General features: G+C 38.1%; 2 protein-coding genes across 2 annotated transcripts in view; both read left to right on the plus strand.

Annotated features, from left to right (window-relative positions):
- Positions 1-140: 140 nt before the first annotated feature.
- LOC121959786 (ER degradation-enhancing alpha-mannosidase-like protein 3) lies at positions 141-15,710 on the plus strand. The gene is made up of 21 exons (XM_042509274.2): positions 141-2,076; positions 2,202-2,665; positions 2,809-2,854; positions 4,126-4,226; positions 5,050-5,089; positions 5,218-5,330; positions 5,517-5,670; positions 6,204-6,338; positions 6,578-6,683; positions 7,237-7,334; positions 7,521-7,646; positions 7,753-7,836; positions 8,205-8,288; positions 8,412-8,536; positions 8,703-8,868; positions 9,647-9,804; positions 9,888-10,005; positions 11,192-11,365; positions 11,552-11,717; positions 11,862-12,053; positions 12,692-15,710. Exons 2-21 carry the CDS (start codon positions 2,514-2,516, stop codon positions 12,955-12,957), a joined length of 2,604 nt encoding a protein of 867 aa, XP_042365208.1. The 5' UTR covers positions 141-2,076; positions 2,202-2,513; the 3' UTR covers positions 12,958-15,710.
- A 2,507-nt stretch (positions 15,711-18,217) lies between these two features.
- LOC121959849 (neural proliferation differentiation and control protein 1) overlaps positions 18,218-25,891 on the plus strand; it is a 28,256-nt gene continuing 20,582 nt past the window's right edge. The window contains exon 1 of the mRNA XM_042509366.2: positions 18,218-18,533. Within this exon, the coding sequence (XP_042365300.2) occupies positions 18,428-18,533 (106 nt within the window). The 5' untranslated portion in view covers positions 18,218-18,427. The remainder of the gene's footprint in view (positions 18,534-25,891) is intronic.

The raw sequence follows: 25,891 nt of genomic DNA on the forward strand, positions 1-25,891 counted from the left end.
AAGTAACATCAGTATGCACAATATTTCTCAAGCCTCTTTGCCTAAATACAGTAATCAAACAGAGACAAAACATAAGATACATGTAATAACAAGAAAAAAACAAGAAGAGAATGGATATGTATGTGTGTAAGTTATAGGATATATTTGAATAATAAACTAGATCCTAATTCCCTGATTTATCAGTCCTTTTTGTTTCAATTTACAGTTTCATGTCATGTTTGAAAACGTACCATATAACCAGAAAATTAAGATAAGGACATAACTTATGTCCAGATCATTTTCTTACATAATAAAAAATATAATTTCTTCTGTGTAAATTAATCTTATAGCCTCATAACATATCGAAAACATGATCAAAATCAATCCAGATGAATTGAACATGAAGGCAGCATTCAGATAATAAGTGGAGTAGAGTTTTCTGTGTCACTGTTACAGAAGGTATTTCTCAAACCTTAGAAGCCATTAGATTTCACTAATAACCCAGCAAGCTCTTTAATCACTTACAGTGAGTCCAAAGTCATGTTTGCGCTCAGGGCAGGGGCTGAGGACATGAGTCAGAGAGAACGAGGAAGGAAGTTGAGACACAGGAAAACAAATATTTGTTTTTAATCTGCCTCATCTCTATTTCATCAGGGAAGTAACTTAATTTGGGGGAGTTTTTGATCTACATGCAGGCCTGCCTCAGTCAGTCTAGGTCATTTAGTTGAACTAAGCTGGCCCCTTAATCAATAAACAACATCAAATTAGTGACTATTTTCAAAGTATGCAATTAATTAAAGGCTAGTAGCCTGTAAGCAAATTTAATAGATAGCTCTATTTAACATCCTGTGGCAAAACTAGAATTATTGTGATTCTTTTGATTGTTATTTTACATCTTTTATAGGCCTATTTGAGCTCCACTGTTGTAAAAACTTAAGCCTACTCTAAGTGTAGGCTAACAAACCTCAATTTTTACTTATACTTTTTACTTTTATTTCTTAGTCTTATTTTTATTATATACAGGCTAAGCCTAAAATCACACCAAAGAGGCAGAGGGACAGTTGCGACATCTTGTGGCAAATTGTAGTAACTACAGATGTGGGGACCAGAAAACCTTCAAAATGTTAAATGAAGATTTGTGGATTGTGATGCTGCCTAGATACTTCTCATTGGTATCAACATGTTTTCTGGTTCAGTGTTTTCTTGTTGAAAACACAAATTAATATTCAATAAATGTAACCATTTAGTCAAATATAGTGTGGATATGTACATGGGAGAATAAGATAAATAAGATATAATAAGATATGATTACATATTCTAAGACTTTTAATTTTATTAAATATAGGTGTGTGTGTGTGTGTGTGTGTGTGTGTGTGTGTGTGTGCGCGCTATTTATTAATTTTGTATATATTTATGTTTACATGTCTATAAAGTAATTTGTAAACTTTAAAGACAGTGGGGAAATAACATTATGATTTACGCGAATACGTCCTTCTTGACTCCGCCTACCTTGTGACGTATGTCGTACGGTAATATTTGGAAAATATGCCCTGCGTAAAACGTGCCAGGGAACCTTTCCCTGTGCCTGGACAATTATCCTACGTCCATTATATTGTCAGACGGCACCTCTGAGTATAAATCCACTTTAGACTTGCTACAGCCATATATAACCACTTGAAGAGTGGGACTTGCAGAAGGAGAGACTTCACGTTAGTCTACGTGGGAGTAAATCATGCCTGAAATATTAAACTCAGGGCAAACATCCCCCTGTGGCCCCAGCAGCCGGTGGTTTAACAGCCGCTCTTTGACAGCTCGGTAGCTCGGTACTCGACGTCAGGCTACTGTATGACCGTAGTGATACTTGGCGACGTGTCATCCTCTTTTTAACATTTAACTATATGACAGTCCGTTTACAATTCAAGTAATCCACTTATCTTGAGATTAAGATGATGTGTCGACCTAGCTTCCTTTTTAATTTAGCTGTTAAGCTAGTTAGCTAACTAGCATTGCTGACGGCTAACTAGCAACATGTTAGCTGGCTAGTAACAGGGATCCTCCCAGCACTGTGGCGGCTAGCAAGCGTTAGCAATCAATTTGGTAAATATTTTCTTAATATTTTTATTTTTACATTTCTTAATTTAACAAGAAGTGTGTTGTAAGTCCTTGTCGGGCTCTCTCTAAATATTCAGTGTTCCGTGGTCAGTCTGTTTTTTTCTTTCCAGGAAAAGGTCAACAGTCATTGTTTATCGAGGCTCAGCTGTAGCTAGCTGCCTCTATTGTTTACATGGATACGGTCAGCTGAAGTGCACTGAGGGCATGTGGTGGTGGTCACAATACTGGATCAGCTACAGAACAGTGGATATATGGAAATGGAGCTGGGAGGTAGCTAACGTTTGTCCACAGCTGCCGAAATGAGGATGACTACCGGGGCTTTGAAGGAGGACAGCTGTGCCTGCTGGACTGTTTGACTTTGTGCGGGCGTTGGACAAAGAACAGGAGTTTGTTTGCTCATATTAAACCTGAAGCCAGACGAGATGGGGAAAACAGGAAATAAACTATGCTGGGAGCTGGTCCACACATCGGGCGCTGGGATGTTGCTGAAGGCGCTGCTGATCACCAGTTTGCTTGGCTGGGTGAAATGTCAAGAGAGCCAGAGCATGACAGCAGAGGAGAAGACTGTTATCAGGTGAGGGATGACGATACAGACATATATAACAGTGTTTAAATGTGTGTATGAATGAGTAGCAGTGTGGAAGTCTCTGCAGTATTACAGTGTTCATTTTCTCATTTGATGTTAAATATGTTATATTTTCACTTTTTTTTTTGCAGGGACCAGATTCTTGAAATGTTTGATCACGCTTATGGCAGTTACATGGTAAGGTGTTCACTTTTAAGCAATCATTTTAATCACTGTAAGTGTATAATGGTATGTGGATAATGATTTAGAGCAATCATATTCAACTTAAGGCCTGCGGGTCAAATCTGGCCCCCGATAGGGTGCCGGGTGGCTCCCCAACCATGTTCTAAGTCACAATAATTAAAAAAAACAAACTGGGAATTGTTTTTGTTTTCTTAAAACCCTCAAAATGTTTTACAATATGAGAGATCATGTCCTAAATCCTAGAAAATTGGTAAATCCTATAAATGTTCTAAAATCCTAGAAACCTCCTAAAATTCTAGAAACATGTATAGGGCGGCTGCATCTGGCCCCTGGCCTCCTGTCATTTTGCAAAAGTGCCCCCCAAGCAAAGCAAGTTGAGTATCCCTGTTTTAGAGGTTAAAACTCCAGCTTGTAGCATAAAGAATAACTTCATTGTTAGACTAATGTGTTTCAGCATTTGGCCTTCATCAGGGTAATTCAGTTAAAAATCCAGTGTGTAGGATTTAAACAGCATTTGTTTGCAGAAAATATATAATATATTTATAGCTGTTTTTATTCATTTCAGATCACCTAAAAATATGAATTGTTGTGTTTTCATAACCTTAGAGTCAGCCCTTTATATCTATATATAAAAGTGGATTAAACCTATATGTGGCACACACACTCTATCTGTTGAGCTAGAGGTTCCCCCTTATTCAGTGTTTTTACTGTTTTAAATCACATGGTCTGTTTGATTTGGAGAGAACATTTGATTCGGTTACCATTAAAAACCTCCTGAACAATGAACACTGGAGTAATTCTACACTAGAAGTTTCAGCTAGTTGCAATCTGCAGTCTTCACTATTAGATGCCATTAAATCCCCTTTGGTCTTGCACACTCCTCCTTACGGAAACGTTTCATTTAGTGGGGTTGTGCAGAAGGTAGACAGTATTTTTTTGCAGCTGCAGTGTCAGTCTAGTAAAACAGATGCCAGCTTCTGCTGTTATTTGATTCATGGTGTTCTTAATAGTGTTGATTCAACTTTTGTCAGTAATGACAGAGATGTCATCTAGGAGTCAGCCAAGATGATCAGGTCTAGACTCATCAAGTGGTTAAGAGTTTTTAATGTAATAGGCAGCATCTCTACAAGTATTTAGTTTTAGGCTGCTAGTTTATTTTCCCTCCTAGAGAATTTTCAACCCTCCAGCCATCTTTCGTTAATGACACATTTTTCTGTAGTCTGTTAAATTAAGCCTGAAAACTGTTACTATTGTTTGTGTTGCAGAAATATGCCTATCCAGCAGATGAGCTGATGCCTCTGAGCTGCAAGGGGAGAGTCCGTGGTCAGGAGCCCAATAGAGGGGACATAGATGACTCCTTGGGAAAGTAAGTTTAGTTAAATTACCTTAAACAAACAAGACAGGTATTTTTAATCCATTAGTTATATGCTATATGCACACTGTAAAATGTGTATTATGTACGGTAAATGGCTTGGAGTGCTATGTGCTGCAGTTTATTAAGTCTGCCTCCATACTATCCTTTGCCAGTTATCAAGATTCACTCTTCACTGAGAATGTTAAAGGCAGAAATAGGGAGTAAAAGAAGAAAAAAAACACCTGTATAATGTCTAAAATTTCTTCCAACTTTAATTATAATGAAATTGAATGAATGAAAAATATTTTAATTAACACTTAGGTAACGTAAGACATCCTAATCTAAATTTCTCATTAAGAGTAATGTGTAGCATCTTTGTGTTTTTTTTGTCACAGTCAATGAAACGTGATACTGTTAAATAAAGCAGCAAGTTGAGCAATAAAATGCTTTCAACTTGACCTGAAAAACTACTTTGGATTTCCATTTTTTTAATCTTCTGAGAAGACAAGGGGTAATTTCTTTATATAACATTATTCTCTTTCAAACAGATTAAATTTGACACGGAGTAGATGCCCTACTTTCACAGGAATACATGAATTAGGTGCTATTTAAGTCAATTAAATGCACAAGAAGGCAATAAATCATGGACTTGCAGTACAATACATCGATTACTATTATTATTATGTTGCATAATGTAATTTCACTGCAAATTTAACAGATTTCCCATTTAACAGTCTGTGGCTCATTAAAATGAAACTGGATCAGTGTAAAAGTGGGACACCAGCTCCACTGTGCTGTGCATCTCATCATAACATATCTTCTACCTCTCCTGCAGGTTTTCTCTCACACTGATTGACACCCTTGATACCCTGGTGGTGAGTACATCTTCTGTTTAGAAGCATAAAAGTCAGCTTTTGTTTTGAGTTCTCACCATGCTTTTGTTTTCAGGCTTTTTCCCTCTTGTTGGCAGTGGATTTATTTGTTCCTGTCTGTGTGTGAGCAGGTGTTAAACAAGCTTGATGAGTTTGAGGACGCAGTGAGGAAGGCTGTGACAGACGTGCGCCTGGACAATGATGTGGTGGTGTCTGTGTTTGAGACCAACATTAGAGTTTTAGGGTATGTCATGATTTATTTACTTTTGCATGCTACATTTATACTGTTATGCTCTTCTGGATGTAGAATTATTATTTGATTACTATTATTACGCAGAAATTTCGTGCTGTATAAAGGATCTCAACCTATCCACTTCAACCTTTCTGTTTAATTTGTCTTCCTTTTCTTCCTCCATTTAATTTTTCCCAGAGGGCTTTTGGGAGCCCATGTGATGGCCGATCTGCTTAGGCAGCGTGGAGAGAGGATGCAGTGGTATCGTGATGAGCTCCTACACATGGCCAAAGAGCTGGGCCATCGATTACTGCCTGCCTTCAACACCACAAGTGGCCTTCCCTATCCTAAGGTATTTCTTATTTTATTGTTAAATATCACAGTTCTTATTTTAGATGTATAACATGCAGATGGAGCAGACATACTATTGTCAGATCTTACCACGGATGGCCTTGAAATTTGACTCACTGCATTGACAGTGAAGTTAGTCAGTGGTTCTTAAACTTATTTCCAGCAATAAAGCCTTTATAAAATATTCTTTCAGCCAAGTAGTTTTAGTGGAAACACACAGTGAACATTTGTTGCAGCAGTTGACTGTTTATAGCAGTTAATGACTGCTTATGGAATTTAATTTAATTTTTTTATTTTTCTTATTTTACTATAAATGTTTCAGGAATTATGCATGAAATAATATGTTTTAAGTTTACATTTGATAAAATCTTCTAGTACCCTCTGCAATACTCCAAAGTACCCCTTCATTTACCTGTACCACCATTTTAAAAGTAACCAGAAATAATTTGAGCTGAGTTTATTTCAAGAGCCTAAAGTAGACAAAATGTACCACAATAAGAGACAAGATTAATGTTTTATTTTTTGGTTTTCCAGGTGAATCTGCGGTATGGAGTCCTCAACCCACTTTCACGTACAGGCACTGAATCAGATACTTGCACAGCGTGTGCTGGAACAATGATCCTGGAGTTTGCTGCCCTCAGCAGACTGTCAGGAGAGTCTGTGTTTGAGGTATTACTTCCCTCTGCCTCACTAGAGATCAACCTTTTGTAAATATTTGTAGTTTTTTAAATACACCCTTAATTGAAAATGAGTGATATAAGAGTAGAGTTCAGTTGTTTTCTTGGAAATTATAGCTAGCTATAGCTATAACTGATACCAGTAGTTGAAAGATAACATCATATATGAATAGGTTACTGTGTTTTACCAGAATTTTTAAAAAATATGTTATATTTATTATTGTTTTACAGGAACATGCAAGGAAGGCTCTGGATGTCCTCTGGCAGAGGAGACAGAGGGGAAGTGACTTGGTGGGGACAGTCATCAATATCCATAATGAAGAATGGGTCAGGAGGGGTCAGTCAAAATTTTGAAAATGAGAACCACAAACACTGATAATTAAGAAATACACATAAAACATAGAAATATTCCATAGCTCCATCCAAGGGGTTGTAACTAAGGATTAATTTTCCCAGTTTTTCCAAGTTTAAACGAACATTCAAACTTAGACCACTTGAAGAGTCTAAAGGTAAGAAAATACTCAGAAAATAATCCAAATTGAGCACATTTTAATCTATAAGGTTAATTACTGTCCAGAAAAATATTGAGTGTGTCGTAAGAGCCATTTAAAATCCTTAATTTACATTTTTCATTAAACAAATTGTGTGTTAAATACTGAAATGTATGTCATATTGCACCGTGCATCATGAACATTGTACATTTTACTACCAAACATAACAACAACTCGGTACATAAAACAAGAGAAAAAAAAGGAAAGCTTAATTGATGAGTATTTCTGGTTCTGACTTGTCAGGGTAGCAATGTTAAATCAACTAGTTGATTAATCACACCTATCTCCGCTCTATATTTTAACCATTTTGAAGTTATCTTCTCATTTATGTGTTTGCAGACAGTGGAGTTGGTGCTGGTATCGACTCATACTATGAATATTTGATGAAGGCCTACATTCTTCTAGGAGACAATGTGTTCCTGGAGAGGTTCAACATTGTAAGTCGTCCATCACTGCACGCCCACGTAGAAATCTATATCCAAGCGTTTGTCGCCTGCTGCATTGAGCTACCTGTTGCCACATAATTGGCTCACTACTGACCATTTAGTTCATAATGTCATTGTGTGTTGAAGCCATTTCTCAGTGTTTGGTAATTTATGTGTCATGATGTGTGTTTGTAACAGCACTACAGTGCCATTATGAAGTACATCAGTCAGCCTCCCCTGCTGCTCAATGTGCACATGCACAACCCCACTGTGAGCGTGCGCAGCTGGATGGATTCTCTCCTGGCATTCTTCCCTGGCTTACAGGTCAGAGATCCTTAGTTTAGTATCACATTTACTGCCATTAAGACACAATAGAAGGCATAGAAAATGTTGCACACATTTCTATGGAGTGACATTTTTTTTCACACAGGTCCTGAGAGGAGATTTAAAACCAGCTATTGAGACTCATGAAATGCTTTACCAAGTAACCAAACAGCACAAGTTCCTCCCGGAGGTAAAAAAAAAAAAATAAATCTGTTCTTTCTCTGTATTTATTGACATATAATAAGCATATATAAACAAGATAACACTAAATAGGGGTGGGTAATATGGATAAAATCTTATATCAAAAAATAGGTTCGTGACAACTGTAGCAAATAATCTTAATTTGAGATATGTTATGCAATATTATGTTATAGATAATGGCATGAAAAAATCATGACATTGACCAAGTCAAGAAATAGTGAATGGATTTTGTTTGTGGCTAATCATACTTTGCCTATTCTTAATTAAATCTGTTCTTTTTTATAAATACCATATTTCCCAAAGGAGCCAGTGCACTTAACATCTTTTGTTTTCTTTATTTCTTATATCTCCCTGCAGGCTTTCACTACAGAGTTTAGAGTTCACTGGGGCCAACACCTACTGAGACCAGAGTTTGCAGAAAGCACCTACTACCTCTATAAGGTGAAAAACCTGGATAGTGTCAAAGACAAACTAAAATAACTCAAAAAAAACCCATAAAGCATTTTTGGTACACTGAATGTTAAATGTTAGACCTGTGGTTGATTTAGATTTTTATCATTCCAGGCCACTGGCGACCCCTACTACCTCAGAGTGGGACAGTCCATCGTGGAAAAGCTCAATGCCTACGCCAGGGTGCCTTGCGGGTTTGCGGCTGTGCAAGATGTTCGCACTGGGACACATGAAGACCGGTATACAAATGCCATTACACATGTGTACACTGATGTGTTTCGTATGAAAGAGCAACATTAGGTGTGCTCTGGTGAAGCCCTTTAGTTGATGAAATAATTGTAATTGAACCTCAAAATATTTCTGGTGAATGTTTTGTTTCTGTTATTTCTCTTTATGTGTGTGTAGGATGGACTCGTTCTTTCTGGCTGAGATGTTTAAATACCTGTACCTGATGTTTTCGGAGAAGAGCCAGCTGCCCATCGATGTTGACGACTACATATTCACCACAGAGGCTCACCTTCTCCCCGTATCTCTCTCCACCACCCAGCCGCCCTGTCAAGGCAACAATACGGTGAGAGTTCATATTTCATCACAAATGGTGTAATAAAGTATATTTTTGCGTAAGAAAGGGACATATCGACATTCTGTGTGTTATTACATTATGAAGCCTTGACTGACTCTTTAGAGGGGACCTCTTATGCTCATTGTCAGGTTCAGGCTTTTATTTTTGGTTTCTACTAGGACATGTTTACATGCTTTAATATTCATGAAGCACTTTATTTTCTTCATGCGGTCTGCGTTTAAACACCAGTGCTCACTCTCTGTCTGAAAAGCTTCATTTTAGCGCCTGTCTCTTCAAAGTGTCCCTCCTGAAAAAGCCCAGTCTGCTCTGACTGGTTTGGGTTTCCGAGTCATTCACATCTGGCTGTCTCTGCACATCATATCAGCCAGGAAATAACTAGCGGCACTTTCTACCATGAAAAACCCCTAACAATAAAATCACCTAAACCTGCTACAGGTAGCAGTGTATGCAATGTAAACATGCAGTAGCGTGCATGGGGCAAATGACCATATAAAGAAATACGTCACAAGCTGATGTCAGTCTGTCTTAAAAGTAGGAAAAAAGGTGGAAACAGTATTCAGAACAGTCTGAAGCCTGAGGGTATTGCTTACTTTCACATAGGTTTACCTCATTATTTGAACATTTGGCCACATTATTATAAACATCTGACACTAACATATGACAGAAGATGAGGAAAAGCATAATAGGTCCCCTGTAATAGGTGAATTGACATATGAGTGTTGGAACTAAAAATGTTGTGTGTTTAACTGTTGGTCCTGTGTTTCAGGAGACTGTTTCTGTTTCTCAAGAAGAAGATCTGTTCACACACTCCTGCCCCAGCATAGAGACGTTGTTCCCCAACAACCCCTCATTTGCCAAAACCATCCGGGACAGCTACAAGTACCTCACCGGGGTGGGACGAGCCTTCCACCCCTTACCTGTCAGGTGTGTCCAGTGTTGGAATTTAGAGTGAAATCGGCAGTGAAACCTGTGATTATCTTGTGTTTTAACTTGTTTGTACTTTACAGGGAAATTGAACTACCACTCCATGATAATGGGATGGAGCCAGTAGAGTTCTTAAAAAGCATGGGCATTTCTCTCACTCCACTGAATGAGGTCATGGCAGGAGACATGGGAAGTCGTAAGGTATTTGAATCACTTTGCAATCATCTCATAACATACAGTTCTGCCATTCTAGACCTCCAAAATCTAGGCGAGTAATCGGTTTGTAACTACGCCCCAACATTAGCATGTTGTTGTGGCATTATACAATGCAAGATGTTTCTCTTAAAAATCATAAATTAGCTTTTAAATGAGCAGTTGTAGGTGTAGATATTTAAGAGTAGATATATTAATGAAAAGATCTTTTACATTGTGCGGTTGCAGGCAGATTGGTAATTATTTAGAGACATCATTGTGCATCTATACATGCATATACATAAATGTGCTATATGTACTTGTTGAAAACCCTGTTCTTGTAAGTTAAACTCACTATAGGTAAGGGTAAAATGGCTCAGAAATATCACCAACATTATTTAGATATTTTTGTGATTTCCTCTAGCAGTAGTGGCTGCAAGATATCTGGAATCGTAGCAGATAAACAACGGTATAAAAACAAACATTTAACTTTCTTTAATTGCAAGCATGCAAACCATGTTTTGAGTTTCTGATTTAAGACCTTTCATTGTCCATTTGGCTCCAGTGATGCACTCAAACAAGCTACTAAACCATAAACTTTTATGCTGTGAACATGCTTCAATGGAGCTGTCAAAGCAGGTTATATAACCTGCTGTTGAACCAATTATATCTTTCAAACTGTGAAACTAACAGGGTGTTGAGCAACATGGATTAGAAAATTATAAGCTGCGTTAATCAAATGACAGTGCTTTTTTAAACAAATTTCTTCATCGTCTTATCAGCCATGCTACACTCATTTTTGTATTTACTTAAGCAGTAAATATGCCCCCTCTGGTATCATCACCAACAGAGAGGGGAAAAGGAAATAATTCAGTGCCAGTGAATGGATTACCAATTTCATTTTGCATTTTTAAATAGTCTATAATTATTGAGTTAAGAGCAATGTTAACTGAGTGAAAACTGGGTCAAGGTAAAAAAAAAAATAATTAAAAACCTTGAATGTAGGTTACTATAATAAACAATATAACAATGTCCACAAATTTCCTGATAAACCATGAGAAAATTGAACTAATAATAGCATAATATTTTCATACAACTTCCTGTTCTTAACTAAAACACCACACTTTTCATTAAGGGAAAACAATTAATTCAAATGACATGCATATCTTACTCTTCTAAACATTAATCCCTTTAGGAGCATAAAGGAGTGTACCGGGTAAAACTTGTGGCAGAGGTGAGCCACATGTCAGAGGAGGAGGAGGTGGTGCCTCATGTAGTTCAGCTCATATCCCCACCGTTTCTGGGTAGGACAGTCCTCACAGCGGGACCTGCCAAGTTTGGGATGGACCTCACCAAGCAGGAGCACGGGGTAAGCTTCCTATGTGACATTAATATGATATAGACACCACAGCTCTAAACAAGTTGTGTAGCTTTAACAGTTGTTTAATGATATAAACTTGATCAAAAATCTTAAATGCAAAATGTTACCTGTTTTGTTTTACCTGCACTTCTCTTTATCTCTGCACAATAACACACTCAAACTCTTGTGCTGCAGGTGAAGGGCAGCATAGTGAAAGCCTCCCCCTACACTGCGTGTGGGCCAATAGATAACGCAATGGAGCTCAAAGGACATATCGCTCTATCACTGCGAGGTGACTGCATGTTCGCTGTGAAGGCTCGTCATCTGCAGGAGGCAGGAGCCATAGGAGTCATCTTTATAGGTGAGAACAATCACCAGAAGAGCTGAAACCACTTTTTTCCTTGCATCCATCTCAAAGCCCAATACGCAAAGTTTAGAATCGCCAAATGCTGATGACTGAATCTTAGAGAAATGAAAAAATTTCTCCCTTATTCTCTTTTTTTAGACCACCGAGAGGGAAGCAATAGCGAGGAAACTCCCCTCTTCCAGATGGTTGGAGATGGCGACTCCACTGACGACATCACCCTCCCTTTGGTCTTCGTGTTCAACCGTGAGGGTGCCGTGCTCACGGCTGCTCTCGAGGAACATCACAATGTGGATGTGCTGCTGCTGCCTAAAGAGAGGCAGCTGGGACATGGTGAGGAGCAGGAGGAGGGAGATTAAAGGCTAAAGATGGTCATATTCTGTATTTTTGTTATTGAAAGCACAAACCAAAGACCAAAACCAACAATGTGTTGGGCTGTTTTTCAATACTTAATAACTTTAAAAGGGACCTGTAGTGTTACAGACATGATGTATTTCTTTATGTGGTCATCTGGTCCATGTACTGCTTTTGTAAGTTATAATTTTTTACGCCTGGCTTCACCTACTGGTTTGAACTTTCCTGTTTTGGAGCCTCAAGTTCAGCATTTTGGCCGTTGCCTTCTTGGCTATTTGGAGCCAAAAGGGGCCGTGTTTGGACGAGTGGTTGGAGCTGATTTATAGACTGTAGCGACACCTCGCAGACAGCCTGTCACTCAAACAATCTCATCCTTTAATATGTGTAACTTTAAGCCTTAATGAAACATAAACAAATAAGTTTTATAAAAATTGGTTGTTTTTCACATTCCGTTTCCTGCACTGCCTAATGTAGCTTTGCCCCTTTTGCATAAAACTTGTATGGATTATTCATTGAGAGAACTGCAACTACAGGTTACAATATTACATCAAATGTCAAATCTTAATTAATTTCTGTTCTTCTAATTTTGTATATCATTGGCTGTCCTCATTGTCCAGATAAGACAGAAAAACCTGTCGGCATGAACATCAAACTCCGCCTGGCAGAGGAGGGGGAGCTGGAGGATAGTGTAACCAGAGGGCCCACCTTGAAGTTTGTCTTGGAGAAACAGGAGGCGCTTCTTAAGGAGGAAGAAGACCTCAGACAGCTACCACAGGAACAGCATTTCTGCACAAAGGCAGCAGAGAATGACAGAACTGAACCGTGTTCAGCAGATTCCTCTCAAACCACAAACTCTGACAGTGCACCAGACGCAGACCCCTGACCACCGCTGATCTTCAAGCAGCTAAAGTTCCTAGCACTGATCTTTCATCAGTTTCTGAATGGTGCGTGCCTCAGAGCCCCTCACTGCCCTACGTGGAGCCCTAAATGACCCAGCCTGCATGTTTACAACCGATGGAGGAAAGGAGTAAAGCAGTGTCTCATCCTGGCTTTTTACTTCAACTGGTAGCTGAAGGGCAAAAACTGTGGGTGAGGATGGCTGTTGCTGCCCACACCTAGCCTGTAGTGTTGCTATTGTAGGCACATTCAAGGTGTTTGTGATGATAATGACGTAGTATTTAAAATTACCTCACCTTAGAGGAAAACATAGATAAGGTGAAAATGTACTCAGCTAGGTTTTCATGAAGTGCAGTTTGTTTTATTGTAGAGTGCACCTTTTCACTTCAATAGCTACTGTTGAGTATCCAGTGATGACCAGTAGGTGGAGTTAGCTACCTTAACCTCTCAGTAAAATAATATCAGCAGATGAGGGAGATGAGCTGGGGCCAATTTAGAACGTTTATTTTATTTTGTAATAGTAAGCAACTTCAGGGAATTTCAAAAACGATTGCAGTTAGCTAGGTTGACCCATTTGATGAAATGTGTGTGTGTGTGTGTGTGTGTGTGTGTGTGTGTGTGTGTGTGTGTGTGTGTGTGTGTGTGTTGTGCATTTCCTTTTTGCTATAGAGTGTGTATATATGTGAGTGTGTGTGATGATACCCAAGAAAGCATCTCAGCTAAATCACCGTTGCTATCAGATGGACCCCCCTGTTTTTACTAAGTCACCATGCAAGGAATTAAGAATAAAACTCTGTAGTATCAATAATACCATGACTCTTAGAAGGAAGAAAGAAATTAAGTTACTTTTTTCCAGCCCACAAATAACTGGGCAGTTATTGTTAAATCCTAATTCATCTTTTCATTGCAAAAATTACCAAAGCTGGTTTTGTTGCAACGAAAGTCTACATGTAACTCTTGTTGAGTTCCAGATTCAGCGTCACAGGTTGTTCTGCAGTCTCAGACTGATATGCACTTTGAAACACGAGTATGATCGTCTATGACAGAATCATTTCTTTGTGTCTGTTGCAATAAGCAGTTGCAGTCATTTATCATCCCGTTTTACATTGTGTAATGATGCAGTGTTTATAGCCACCATTTAAAGTGAGGAGTAATGCTACTCCCCCTTTTCCACCAACACAGAGCTGGTCCTGTCCCAGTTTTGCTCCTAATTTTGAACCATTCAGAATATTTCGACCAAAAGTAAATTAGTTGAGAACCGACCACCGCTGAAACCGAAACCGGAACCCAGGTTTTTTCTTGACCTGAAGTGTGAACCACAATGACATCAGTGGGCGGGTCGTAGTTAACAGGTTAGAAAGTGAAGATGGACGAAGGAACAATGAAGAAGAAGAACATGCATTTATCTCATTAATATTTGATTGATCATTCTGTAACAACAAAACAAAAGTTTAAAGGTTATCAATATGATTTGCAATTTTGCCACTATTGTTTGCGTCCTTTGTGCATTTTGCAATGCCTTCTGCTATTGATGCATCCTTGATTACAACAGTTCTGCGAAAACCTGGAGGAAGCTCAGGCAGGTTCGTGTGAAAGCGTCCTGAATGGAACCGGTACATGAACCAGACCTAATTTGGTGGAAAAGGTGTGTGGAGGGGTAGTGTAAAGGTCTGGTGTGTAGGATTTAGTGGCATCTAGTGGTGAGGTTGCTGAACTGAAACGTCTCCCGTGTGCCACATGTGTAGGAGAACTACGTTGGCCAATGCAAAAATGCAAAAGGCCGAATCTAGAGCCAGGGTTTGTCTTGTCTGTTCTGAGCTACTGTAGAACAACATGGCAGACTTTGTGAAAGAAGACCTGTTTCGTGGGTAGATATACAGTAAATGGCTCAATCTAATCTAACAAAAACACAAAAATTCTTATATTCAGTGATTATACACTAAAGAAAACATAATCATGAATACTTGATCCGATTTCTGCAAATAGATGCCCCTAAATCCTACACGCTGGACCTTTAAAAAGAAATGAAATTTAATATTTCTTTACATTCATTGAAATTGCTTGAGTACAGCAACATTTTTGCATCATCTAAAATGGTAATTTGTAAACTGGAAAGGCCAACTGAATTCTGTACATTGTCTGTTAGTCTCTCACACTTTATTAACTAAATCATATTCTGGGCATTCTTATATGTAATCACTTTATGCACCAATCAGAAAGAAGCATTACTCTTTAATCAGTTTGTTTATATTGACTTCATTCTCACTAATAATTTAATTGCATGATTTTTGTCTTTTTGTGGTACATTAATGTGGGCTAATGTTTGTGTGAGAAAAACACTTTTCATGTCAGTTTGTTTATTTTATGTTTGTACAGAGGACCCGCTCCTGATGCTGCTGAGTTCATTTTAAGTCTTAATCCAACCTTTTTTTTTTTTTTTTAAAGCCTGTATGAGGCTTTGCCAACCCGTATACCTCAGGACTGTTTATGTGACTGTTCACACAGAGAAGAGGGACGTGGACAAGAAGTAGGAGATTCTTTCTTTTCTTTTTTCAATAATTTGTCATGCTATTTAATTCTGCTGTTTATGAAGGTTTCAGTTCATCTGTCGCTAAAAGTCAAAAAGTGCCAAAAGAATGCATGACATGGCTCCTGTTTCTGTTTCCCATCTTGTCTGTTTAGTTTCTGACTGTGAGCTGAGGCAGTCTCATCAATAAATTTGAAATCACAATTATCAAACTTTTTTCTTTTTTTTAACTTCACTATAGATTAACATTACTCTGCAGTTTCAGCAGCTATGGAGCATATCAGCTCAGTAAGAACAATCATCTTTATATTTTGAGCTTTTTATATAAAGTATAGAGCACCAACAATGTAATATTATTTAATAATAAATATATGCATTTGAATGCTAATATTTACTTTAATACTACCAGATATAGATTTCTTTTCTACACATTACATTGCCCTTTGAAACTTTAATTTAATTTAAAATCATGGAAAAAAGGCAATAAGCAACCTGAGAAGTAATGACTCAAAAATTTCCAACAAATTAATGATAAAAAAAGTACAAGAGAATTAGCGGCAATGAAAAAAAGGAAGACAAATAAAACCAAAAACAAGGAAATCACTTGGAAAGTGTTAACAATAATTTTGCAAAATTATTCTTAATAATTATGATAATACACTAAATGAGGTCTCTCTCTTCCTCTCTCTCTTTTGTTCTTTTGTCCCCAGGAGAAGATGAGGGAGACTCTGAAACCTTTTGTACCAGACTGTACTGGAAAAAATGATGAGGTGCAAGGTGACATTGTTATTAATGACAGAAGTGATGCAGACAAGAGCAAACGTGTCGTTTAAATTTTTTGATAGTACAGTGGAAGTGCATTCATACTGTTCAGACTGTATGAAGTTCCTCGCAATCATGTATTATTCACTGGAAGTACTTTCATATTCGTTATTGTTATTTGATTAATGTTATTTTCACTAACATACTGCTACACAAGTTACACAAGTTATATTCCATTTTGATAACTGACAGAAACAGCTACAGTCATGGATGGTGGCCACCTATAAAGGTTTTTGTTTCTGCGCATGTCACTGAATGTTGGCTGTTGTTTGGTTTAGTCTCTCAGCTTTATGCAAACAAACTTGTCATCAGCTGCCATTCATCATTTGGCCTGTGTTTGTAAAAGAATAATAGTTATGAATAGGCAGAATGGACAACAATAGAAAGAGATTATTTGCTATATGTTTTTTTATTTGATGTGCAATCATACATCTCATAATATGTGATGTGGCATCATTTTACTGCACCTGCTACCTAGGCAAATATACACCATCAACTTTCTCCCTCAACCACTATCTTCATTAGGCAATAAATAGCCAATCGGAGTTATTTAATGATTATTTAACTGATAATAAATAAATAAATGATTGACTGACGAAACGTAAACTCATTTGAAGCACTGAAATAAGATTATCCATTTTTTTATCAGCTCAAACGAACAACGAATGTCATTTAACGCCGCTTTTACTACGTCATCACGTCACACGTAACCCTGCTCTGTTTATCACGCTGCTGCCTTCAGGTGCTGTGGGAAGCAGTGACATCTGGATTGTAAGACTTCTCAGAAACATGTGCTGGAGTTTAGAATAAAGGCATGAAGGATTACATTTAGAAATATGAATTTCCATTGATGTTTTAGTTGTTATGATGTGAGTGGAGGCTATCTTTATATCGATAAATCAATATACAATTATAGCCTAATTATATTTAAGTGCGTCCCAATGCAGTACTTAGCCTAACTATGTTTGCTGGCAGTCATTTTCACTCTGTTCAGTGTCAGCTGCCATGTTTGTATTCATCTAACATCCTACCATACGTTTCCCATATTGGCTAATATTTGCTTTCTATGGGTAAAAGTTTCTTTAGGTCCACTCACAAATCTTTTCTAGAGCATTTAGTCATGTGTCACTGTCAGTGAAGGAAGGTTACAAACATGGACAATTATAAGGTATCAGCCTACTACTACTACTACTCCTACATAGGAGCAAGAAATAGCCTATGTGGTGGTTTTTCATCTCTTTGTGGTTGTTTTGCATCTTTGTGTGCTTTTGCATCTTTCAAAGGTCATTTTGCATCTTTTTTGGTCAATATGTGTCTCTTTCAGGGGATTTTTTTTTTAAATGTCTTTTTAGTTAATAAAAGTCTCTTTAAAGTCATTTTGTATTTCTTTGAGGTCTTTTTATGGCTTTTTGGTTAATATTTTTCTCTTTGACTTCATTTTGTGTCTCACTGTAGCCAATTTGTGTCTTTATGAGGCCATTTTGTGTCTCTTTGAGGTCTTTTTATTAATTTTTTTGGTTAATATGTGTCTCTTTGTAGTCATTTTGTGCCTCTTTGAGGTCTCTTTATGTCTTTTTCATCAATAAGTCTCTTTTTATTCACTTTGTGTCAGTGAGATATAAAATAAACATAGAATAAGATTAATAGTAATTAATAGTAATAATTACTGTCTTGAGTTTTTCAAGGTTTCCAAGATTATTTCAAGTAAGATCAACATGTCAGCTTTTACAGTGTACTCTGCTATTTTCAACGTGACAAGCATGAACGAGAACAAGCCTGTATGTGTGTGTGTGTTGATTTGGGATTTCACGAGGAGACACTGAAGGCAGCATGTCTAACACACGCGCACGCATCCACGAGCACACACGCCCCCTCCTTCCCCGCCTGAAGCTCCGCTATCTTTAGCACCGCCGCGGATTACAGTACGCAGTGTGTCACAGACCGCGTCCCGGATCCACCTGCTCGGCTTATCTCTGTGTGTACTCTCCGCCGAAGCTCTCTCCCATCAAAAAAAAAAAGCAAAATCAACACAAAACAGAAGTCATGGGGGAATGACAACAAACCCCGTCCTCGTCTACGGTTCTCCGTCCCCGAGAAGACCCCAAGGATGCTGCTGCTCTCCAGCCCGGGGAACGGACGCTTGCGCCGGGCCTCGCTGCTCCTAGTCGCCGCGGTCCTTCTCTGTGTCGTCCCCGTCGGTGCCAGCCTTCCAGGTAAACACACAACAACACAAACAAACGCAGAGACAGCACTAGACACAAATTGTGGATTAAGTTCATTTTGTTTGTCAATAACCGTTACCGAGGCATCTTTAACAAACAGTAATTCAGAGGCTTTTAATCTGAAGAGTTGCAGTGTTTTAATGAAACACGTGTGCTTTAACTTAGTTTTTATTGTCGTTTACGCTGTTGGTTTTGTTGTTCGTGAAGTAGCTTGCTAGTTTGGGATATCCCATGAGTTTATTTGGATGTTTTGGACAGGTTAGACAAGTATTTGTACCTCTGGGTGAGAGAGAAATGAAAGAACAATGGTGAAAAAAAAACAACAAAATTCCCTTCCTTGTTACTTAATGTATTTCCTTGTATGCTCACTAATTTTTATTGCCTTAATGTTGCACTAATCTAGCCCAAATGTGAAAAAGCAATTTAATAGGAGATCCATGTGGAAATACCCTCAAGAATATACTTTTATTGTTATATAGACCCGTTTTATTTTTTTGTTTATTAATTGATTTAGTATTGCTTTTATTAGTTGATTCACCTTTGTGAAATAGCTCAGAAATAATGGCTATCACAGTGAAGTTACTGAATTTAATTTTAAAAACAATACTGCTAACTTTATCTGAGCAGCAGCCCCCAAAATCCAAATTGTTTGCATCTCAGTGTTTGGAAAGGGGAAAAAGCAAGCAACTTTTTGTGTATATTTAAACTGTAACTATTTATATTTTGGCAAGGCAACGCAAATTTATTTACATAGCACATTTTATACCCCAAAGCAAAGTGCTTTACAGATTACAGGAAACAACTTATAAAAAAAATATAAGCAAACAATTAAAAGTGCATAGAAAAGAAACAACAGGCAAACTACAAAGTAAAACAATTAAAAAAAAACAAATAAAAAACAACAAAAGAACAATCAATATATATAATCTGTATCCAAACAAACTGTATAGAAATGGGAATCAATTAGTTAATATTTTCTTACATGACTAACTGTTTAATCTGGAAACTGGCTCGAGTACTGTTTTAAATATTGGGAACATTCATATTTGAGTGCAGTTTTATGTTTGTTCGTGTGTGTGTGTGTGTGTATTTGTGTGTATATATAATGGGCACTGATGGTTACTGTTGATGTGTGCAGGGGAGATAATCTGCCTCTGAGCTTTTAACACAGAAACCCTGTGGGAGCACCAACAGCTGGACTCTCACATGTAATCTTAAGCCTTTAACTGAGAGAGCGACACACACTGTACTCATACTGAACATATACAGCCTTGACCTGCACTCAGACTTGTGTGAACTTGATGATGATGATAGATTTTTATGTATTTGTTCCCACCAAAACATAAATCCATCTTTGCAGTGATCCTTGTAGTATGTGCATGATATCAAAAGGATGTGTGGCTTCATTTTGCTTGAACACGACAAAAAAAGAGGACAGAGGGAGTGTGACGCAGTGTTGTTTTTCCTTTGTGGGGTAAATTTCTAAGCCTGGCAGTTTCCCACTTTTTCATCAAAATTCGGCCTTTGCAAATTTCCTTTCTCAAGTGCCAACAAGTGTGGGGAAAAAGATGGTTTTGGTGACGTAGAGAAGTTTTCCTGTGTCAGAAAAAAATTATTTTAAACAAGAGAACAGACAAAGCTGTTGATACATTGTTGTTTCCAGTGCATCTCTTGTTTTAGAAAAGAATGATATGTTTGGTTTCATCGGCAGTCGTCGGATCTTTCTGGCGTAATGTGTTTTCAGCACCTGTTATGTTTGAACGCAGCTTGCTGCTAACAATGTGTGACAATGTGTCAGTATGTAGGCTAGTGCTTGCGTATGTTGTGTCGAAATAATGCAAGGTAAAATAACTTTTTTGGCTCCTATGTGAAGAAACAGGACAATGCATAATGCTTCATAGGAACTTTATTGGGGATCACTTTTAAAGATGGACTTTATTAAAGATTGTTGAATATACTGGAGGCATCTGCAGAACCTCCAAAAGCACATTCAGTATAACAGCGAGTCAGGTTTCAGGGTGATTTTGCTGGAGTGTGACAACAGCCTGAAGTGCATGGTAATCAGGTAGTTGATTCAACAAACGTCAACACATCATCATGTGTAAATATGCCCAGCTTTCACAGAACATTTGGTACTTGGGATGGAAGTTATCCAAAATCTCCATAAACCCGGTCGATTGCATAAATGATGTCTAGTTTGCTGGCCAAGATACAGAATTAATTACCTTAACATGAATTTGTTGTATAATTCAGGCTTGCTGGGGCGTGTCGAGTTAGCAGCAGAAAAGTCACTTTTTCACTGATCTATTCGGGTGTCCTTGCTGCTCTAATTTTAGCATTTCCCTGAAGAAACATCATCTTCACTTCTCAGTGTTCTAATTTAGCCTGATCATTGTTTTGCTGCCACGTTTAAATGCCACGTTTGTCATTCACCAAACCCACGTAGAGCTGCTGTGATGATTATTCAGAGAGCCACTGCCTGCAGCCTTTTCCTTCACCGGGATTAATCTTTAACGATTAATATCTTCAGTGTGTCCCACACACAGCTGCTGGCCACAGTGTTTTTCAATCACCTCCTTTTGCCTTGCAGCAAAATTAGTCATCTGTGTTGTAGTGGGGATTGAAAGTAATGAAAAGTCAAGGGGAAAAACAGACACACACATTGCCAGGGGACATAAAGACCACTGAGATGATGACAGGGTTCATACGTAATGATTAGTATCCTTATATGGCTGGAGATTAAGTGTGTATTACGTATGTTTGTATGCAAGTAAAGGCCCAGTGTGAAGGATGTAGGAAAATATATTGGCAAAAATGGAAAAAATAATATAGTAAGATTGTTTTCTTTAGTGTATGTTCACTGGAAAATAACAACAGTCATGTTTTCGTCACCTTGAATGAATTGTTTATATGTAAATAGGGAGCAGGTCCTTGTTCACAGAATCCGCCCAAGCCCCCAGGAGCAGCGCCAGGCTTTTAAGCCAATTTTACACAGTGGTCAAAAGTGGAATTACACCGTCCTGTTCTGTCATGCAAGGTTTTGATGGGAAAAAACTGAATTTCTGTTATCTTTTTAACCATTGTTTGATATGTGAACTCAGTCTTTCCAGGAAGTAATTTAGAAAATGCAGTTTAAAGCCAACAAGTGCTCCCTATGGTTTCAAATGGATGTGTTTTGCAGCTTCTGTGGTCCTTGAGGGGATTTGACATCACCAGCATTTATCACTGACTGAAAGGGAAAATTACCACCCAGTTGTACGGTTGTAACCATCATACTGAAATTACGTAACAGCCAGGAAATATGTTATTGATCTACCCCATTGTGGTTCTTGTCTCAATTGGAGGTCTGAAGAGTAAGTGGTCAGGCAGGGCTTTGCTGTGGTGGCTTCTTTAAACCACTCTTCACCACTCTCTCTTCCTTTCTTTCTTTTTTCATTCTCTGCCCGACCTTCGGCTTCTTCATTTGAGAGCGTTACGTTGGCTACCAGACCTCTTCAGGAAATGAGAGGGCCACAATTAATCAACTCACAGTGCCTGCAGACATCAGATCAAGCCGGAGTCAGCAGAGTTTAGCTGGAATGAAACACACTATAGTTTTAAAACTACCCTTAACCTTAATTGTTGTACCAACAGTGGCGTCTGTTATTAACCCAATCATGTGATTGAAATTGACAAATCAGAAAAGAGCCAGTTTACTATGTCAGCGGGTTTGCATGCACAGGTTTGCATTTGCGTGCAGCCACATCCTTACTGAGAACAGCAGCGCGTCGTTTAAATAGAAGCACCAATAATATCAGTGCTGACATTTCTTCTGTGGCGCTTTTACCTAGAAATCTGTCTGTTTTAGATACCACAGTGAGTGCTTTTGATAGACACTGGCTGAAAAACACAATTGCTGTTAAAACCAAATTTCAAGACATTTGTGAGCAAAAACAAATTTGTCCATCCAGTTATGGTTACACTTGTGTACTGTGGTATGGAAATTGATGTTTATCATGCCATGTATATTTGCGTATTTGTGGATTAGGAGGGAAAATATGTAATTGCGCAAAGAATTTCACCTGTACGTGCACATTTCCTTTCCTTCCCCCCCTGTCTCATCCGATGTACACTATCCTATTTATTTAATTTGTTTACAAAAGGGAGACTTTTAACATATACTAACATTTAAAAATGCTTGGGTGTAGATTTTGGGAAGGAGGGACACATAGAGACATTTCTATCAGAGGACCCCAAACCTCCCCATTACATATGTGTTCCCCATACACACTGTTAAAATGAAATCTACGCCCTTGACAAAAATTGTTTCAAGTTTCAATTATTATGAAGCGTTTGCTCAACAAAATTCCTTTAAATGTCACTATAGCTGATAGGAATGTCCCAATCAAGGTTTTCTGCTGCTGATCCGAGTTATTTGATATTGAGTATCTGCCGATGCTGATTCCCAATCCAATATTTGCTGCACAATGCAAACTTTAAAAACTTTAAAGTTATTAAAATCAGTCCAGTGTATATGCTTATCAGTTTAATAGCTCGAAAAATGTCTGCATCTCAACAGTTTCTTAAGGGTTTTTTAATTTAATTTTTTACAAAATAGTAAACGAACAAAACATTTTAACATGTCTCCTATTATCATTCCACTTAGTGCAGCATTTGTTTTTTCAACAAAATAATTAAGTAAACAAACTAAAATGTATTTTGAAAGTTGTTCTCAAATCCACTTAGTGTAGCATTGTAATACGTGTCCAGAACAATTTAAATGAGTAATATAATCACAATTTCATTTCAAAGAAGTGTTCTAGCTCAACTTCAATATTTCCAGTCACAACAAATAAAAATCGGTCATAATTCTGCTTATTACAGCATTATAGTAAAACTAATGCACTAGAAATGAACAACAAAAATTTCAGTTCCACTTTAAGTGAAAAAAAAAGTGTTTCTACTCATTGGAGTTGCAGTATTACAATGAAATCTGTGCTCTCTGTACGACACCTCTGTGACAGCAGGTGTAAACAAAGGATCAGGTGGGGCGCATGCTCGTAATAACCAGTCCAGATCATAATTAAGATTAAGTTGTTCTAAATACCACAAGTGTTGCTGGAGTTTCTAGGGCTTTGATTTATTTCCCTTCATACACTTTTGAAGATGGTGAATGCTAGAAAGCCTCAGCCTGCTTCTGCAATAGCAGACTGTTTTAACCACTGGACCAGCCAGGGGCTAAAAAACATGATGACCATAAAAAAAAAAAAAAAAATCAGGAAGCTTTTATTTGTCCACATACTTGCTGCCTTTGTTGTGTTTGCTGCGGGTGTGCTGCTCTGCTCCACTCAAGCGATAATGAGGCAGTTATTATCTCCCATGTAATGGGTTAGACTTGTCATTGTCTGACAGGAATTCCTGCAACAGAAATGACAGATGCAGGGAGAGATAAGATAGGAAAGACAGGACTGCATCACGAGAGGCGAAAAACAAAGACTCGTTTCACCTTTTACAAACCTGAATTCAACTGAGGATGAAAATCTCTTTACCTCTCTTTTTATCTTTTTTTCAGACCACTTCCTTTTCACCTTTATGTCTCGTCTTACGTAACCACCACTGTATTTCCTGCCAGCATTGCGAAAAATGTTACACATAGGCGTATGTGGTGGGAACACCTACGCTTCACGTATATAGTAGATACTGATAGGGTAGACAGTTTCCGCGCATTTAGTCATCTAATTTTGACTCAGGGCTTTCGGACACCGCTGTGAACTGAGGCTGTCTAAGATGATGTGGCTTTTCCACTCTGCTTTTCTACTCAGGGGTGATTGAGCAACTTTCTGCTTGGGGGGGCGGTTTTCAATGCTCTGGCTACAAAAAGCAAAGGAACATGGAACTTAAAATGTGCAAAATATTTGTTATTACGTGCAGATCTTTGTTCAAGTCGCTAGGCAAACAAAACATCTTTTCTTTCTACATCCAGAGTTTTTATTTTATTGTGTTTATTCTTATTCTATGGTCATTCAGTTGTTTTGTTAAATCTGTAGGAAACTACTCACACTCCTTGATACTGTTTTCTTTTAATGTAGCTGATCTTAAAAGTTTTTGTTGTTGTTGTGTGTCTTATTTAATTCATTTGCAGTGGATATTGCCAATTTTACACAAGTAGTGGGCAATATGGATAAAATCCAGTATCACTGTGTTATGTGAATTTATGTCACAAATCAATATATAACATGATTTGAACATTTTAATGGAAATTCAGTTGAAAGCCTTTTGTCTAGATAATATAACAACATAGAATATTTTGTGTTTGCTAATTCCTTGCCGAATCCATTTAATCCTGGGTCTTTAACAGGGTTTCCTGGACTCCAAGGGAGTCTCAGTTGCTGCAGGGGACTGCCAAATTATTGTTTGATCATTTTTTTCTTTTCAAAAATTAAAATATGTCTGAAAATATACCTCAAAATAAATCCAACGTATTTTGCCTTTTGCAACAACTTATCTTTGTGAAAGTGGAGTTTCCTCTCTCACCTGCCTGAAAAGCAAATACAGGTCAAGACTGCAGCCTGAGGCTGATGTACCGGCTGACAACCTCCATCCGCCCAGTTTAAAATGCAATGCAGTTTTAGACAGTGCCAATGAAAACAAAGCTGTAGAAACAGGCTTCTTGGCATTTGTTTGTTTTTGTCATTTGGGAATGAGGCATGATGAATACACAGGACCATAGCAGCATGGTTACCCAAAAAGCCACTCACGAAGACACGAGCAAATGCACAGGCACGTTATCCATGTGGAAATAAACAGTGTGGTTACATATCAAGTGAAGAGTCTCAAGCAGAGCTCTTAAATGTTTCCACTTGATTTGGAGTGTTTAGCTTACTTCCTGTCTTTTATCGGAGGGTCAGGAAACTCACACAATGGGAGTGAAAGACCCCGCTGGCCTTCCCATTTCCTACTTCTTCTCCAAATCTCTCTCACTTACACAGTTACAGATTGGGTGACATTTGTTGTATTGTATCTGTAGAACAGCTTGAAGGAGCACAAGTTAACAGCGGCATTAAAGTGTGCGCTCATTTGTGCTCTTGTGTGTGCGTGTAGGTGTTTACCAGGCTGTGTGAGAATGCCTCTGTTCGCCTCTCGGTTCACTCTGGCAGAGCTGCTGCTGAGCACACAGCCTGGCAACAGCAGCAGCAGATGGTTAGGAAAGTCATTTCTCACTCGTTCCAAGGTCTACTTTTTTGAGTCCCCGAGTTGCATAATATGTTTCACACCTCTGCTGTCTTCACTGATACTGAACGACCTGCTGTACCACAGGAACGAGTCTGTTCAATCTACATCTCTGCTGCCTGTCTCTTGTTGTTTTTTTT

This window comes from Plectropomus leopardus, chromosome 20 (assembly GCF_026936395.1).
Source record: "Plectropomus leopardus strain MGB_pleo_1.0 chromosome 20, ASM2693639v1, whole genome shotgun sequence".
NCBI lineage: Eukaryota > Metazoa > Chordata > Actinopteri > Perciformes > Serranidae > Plectropomus > Plectropomus leopardus.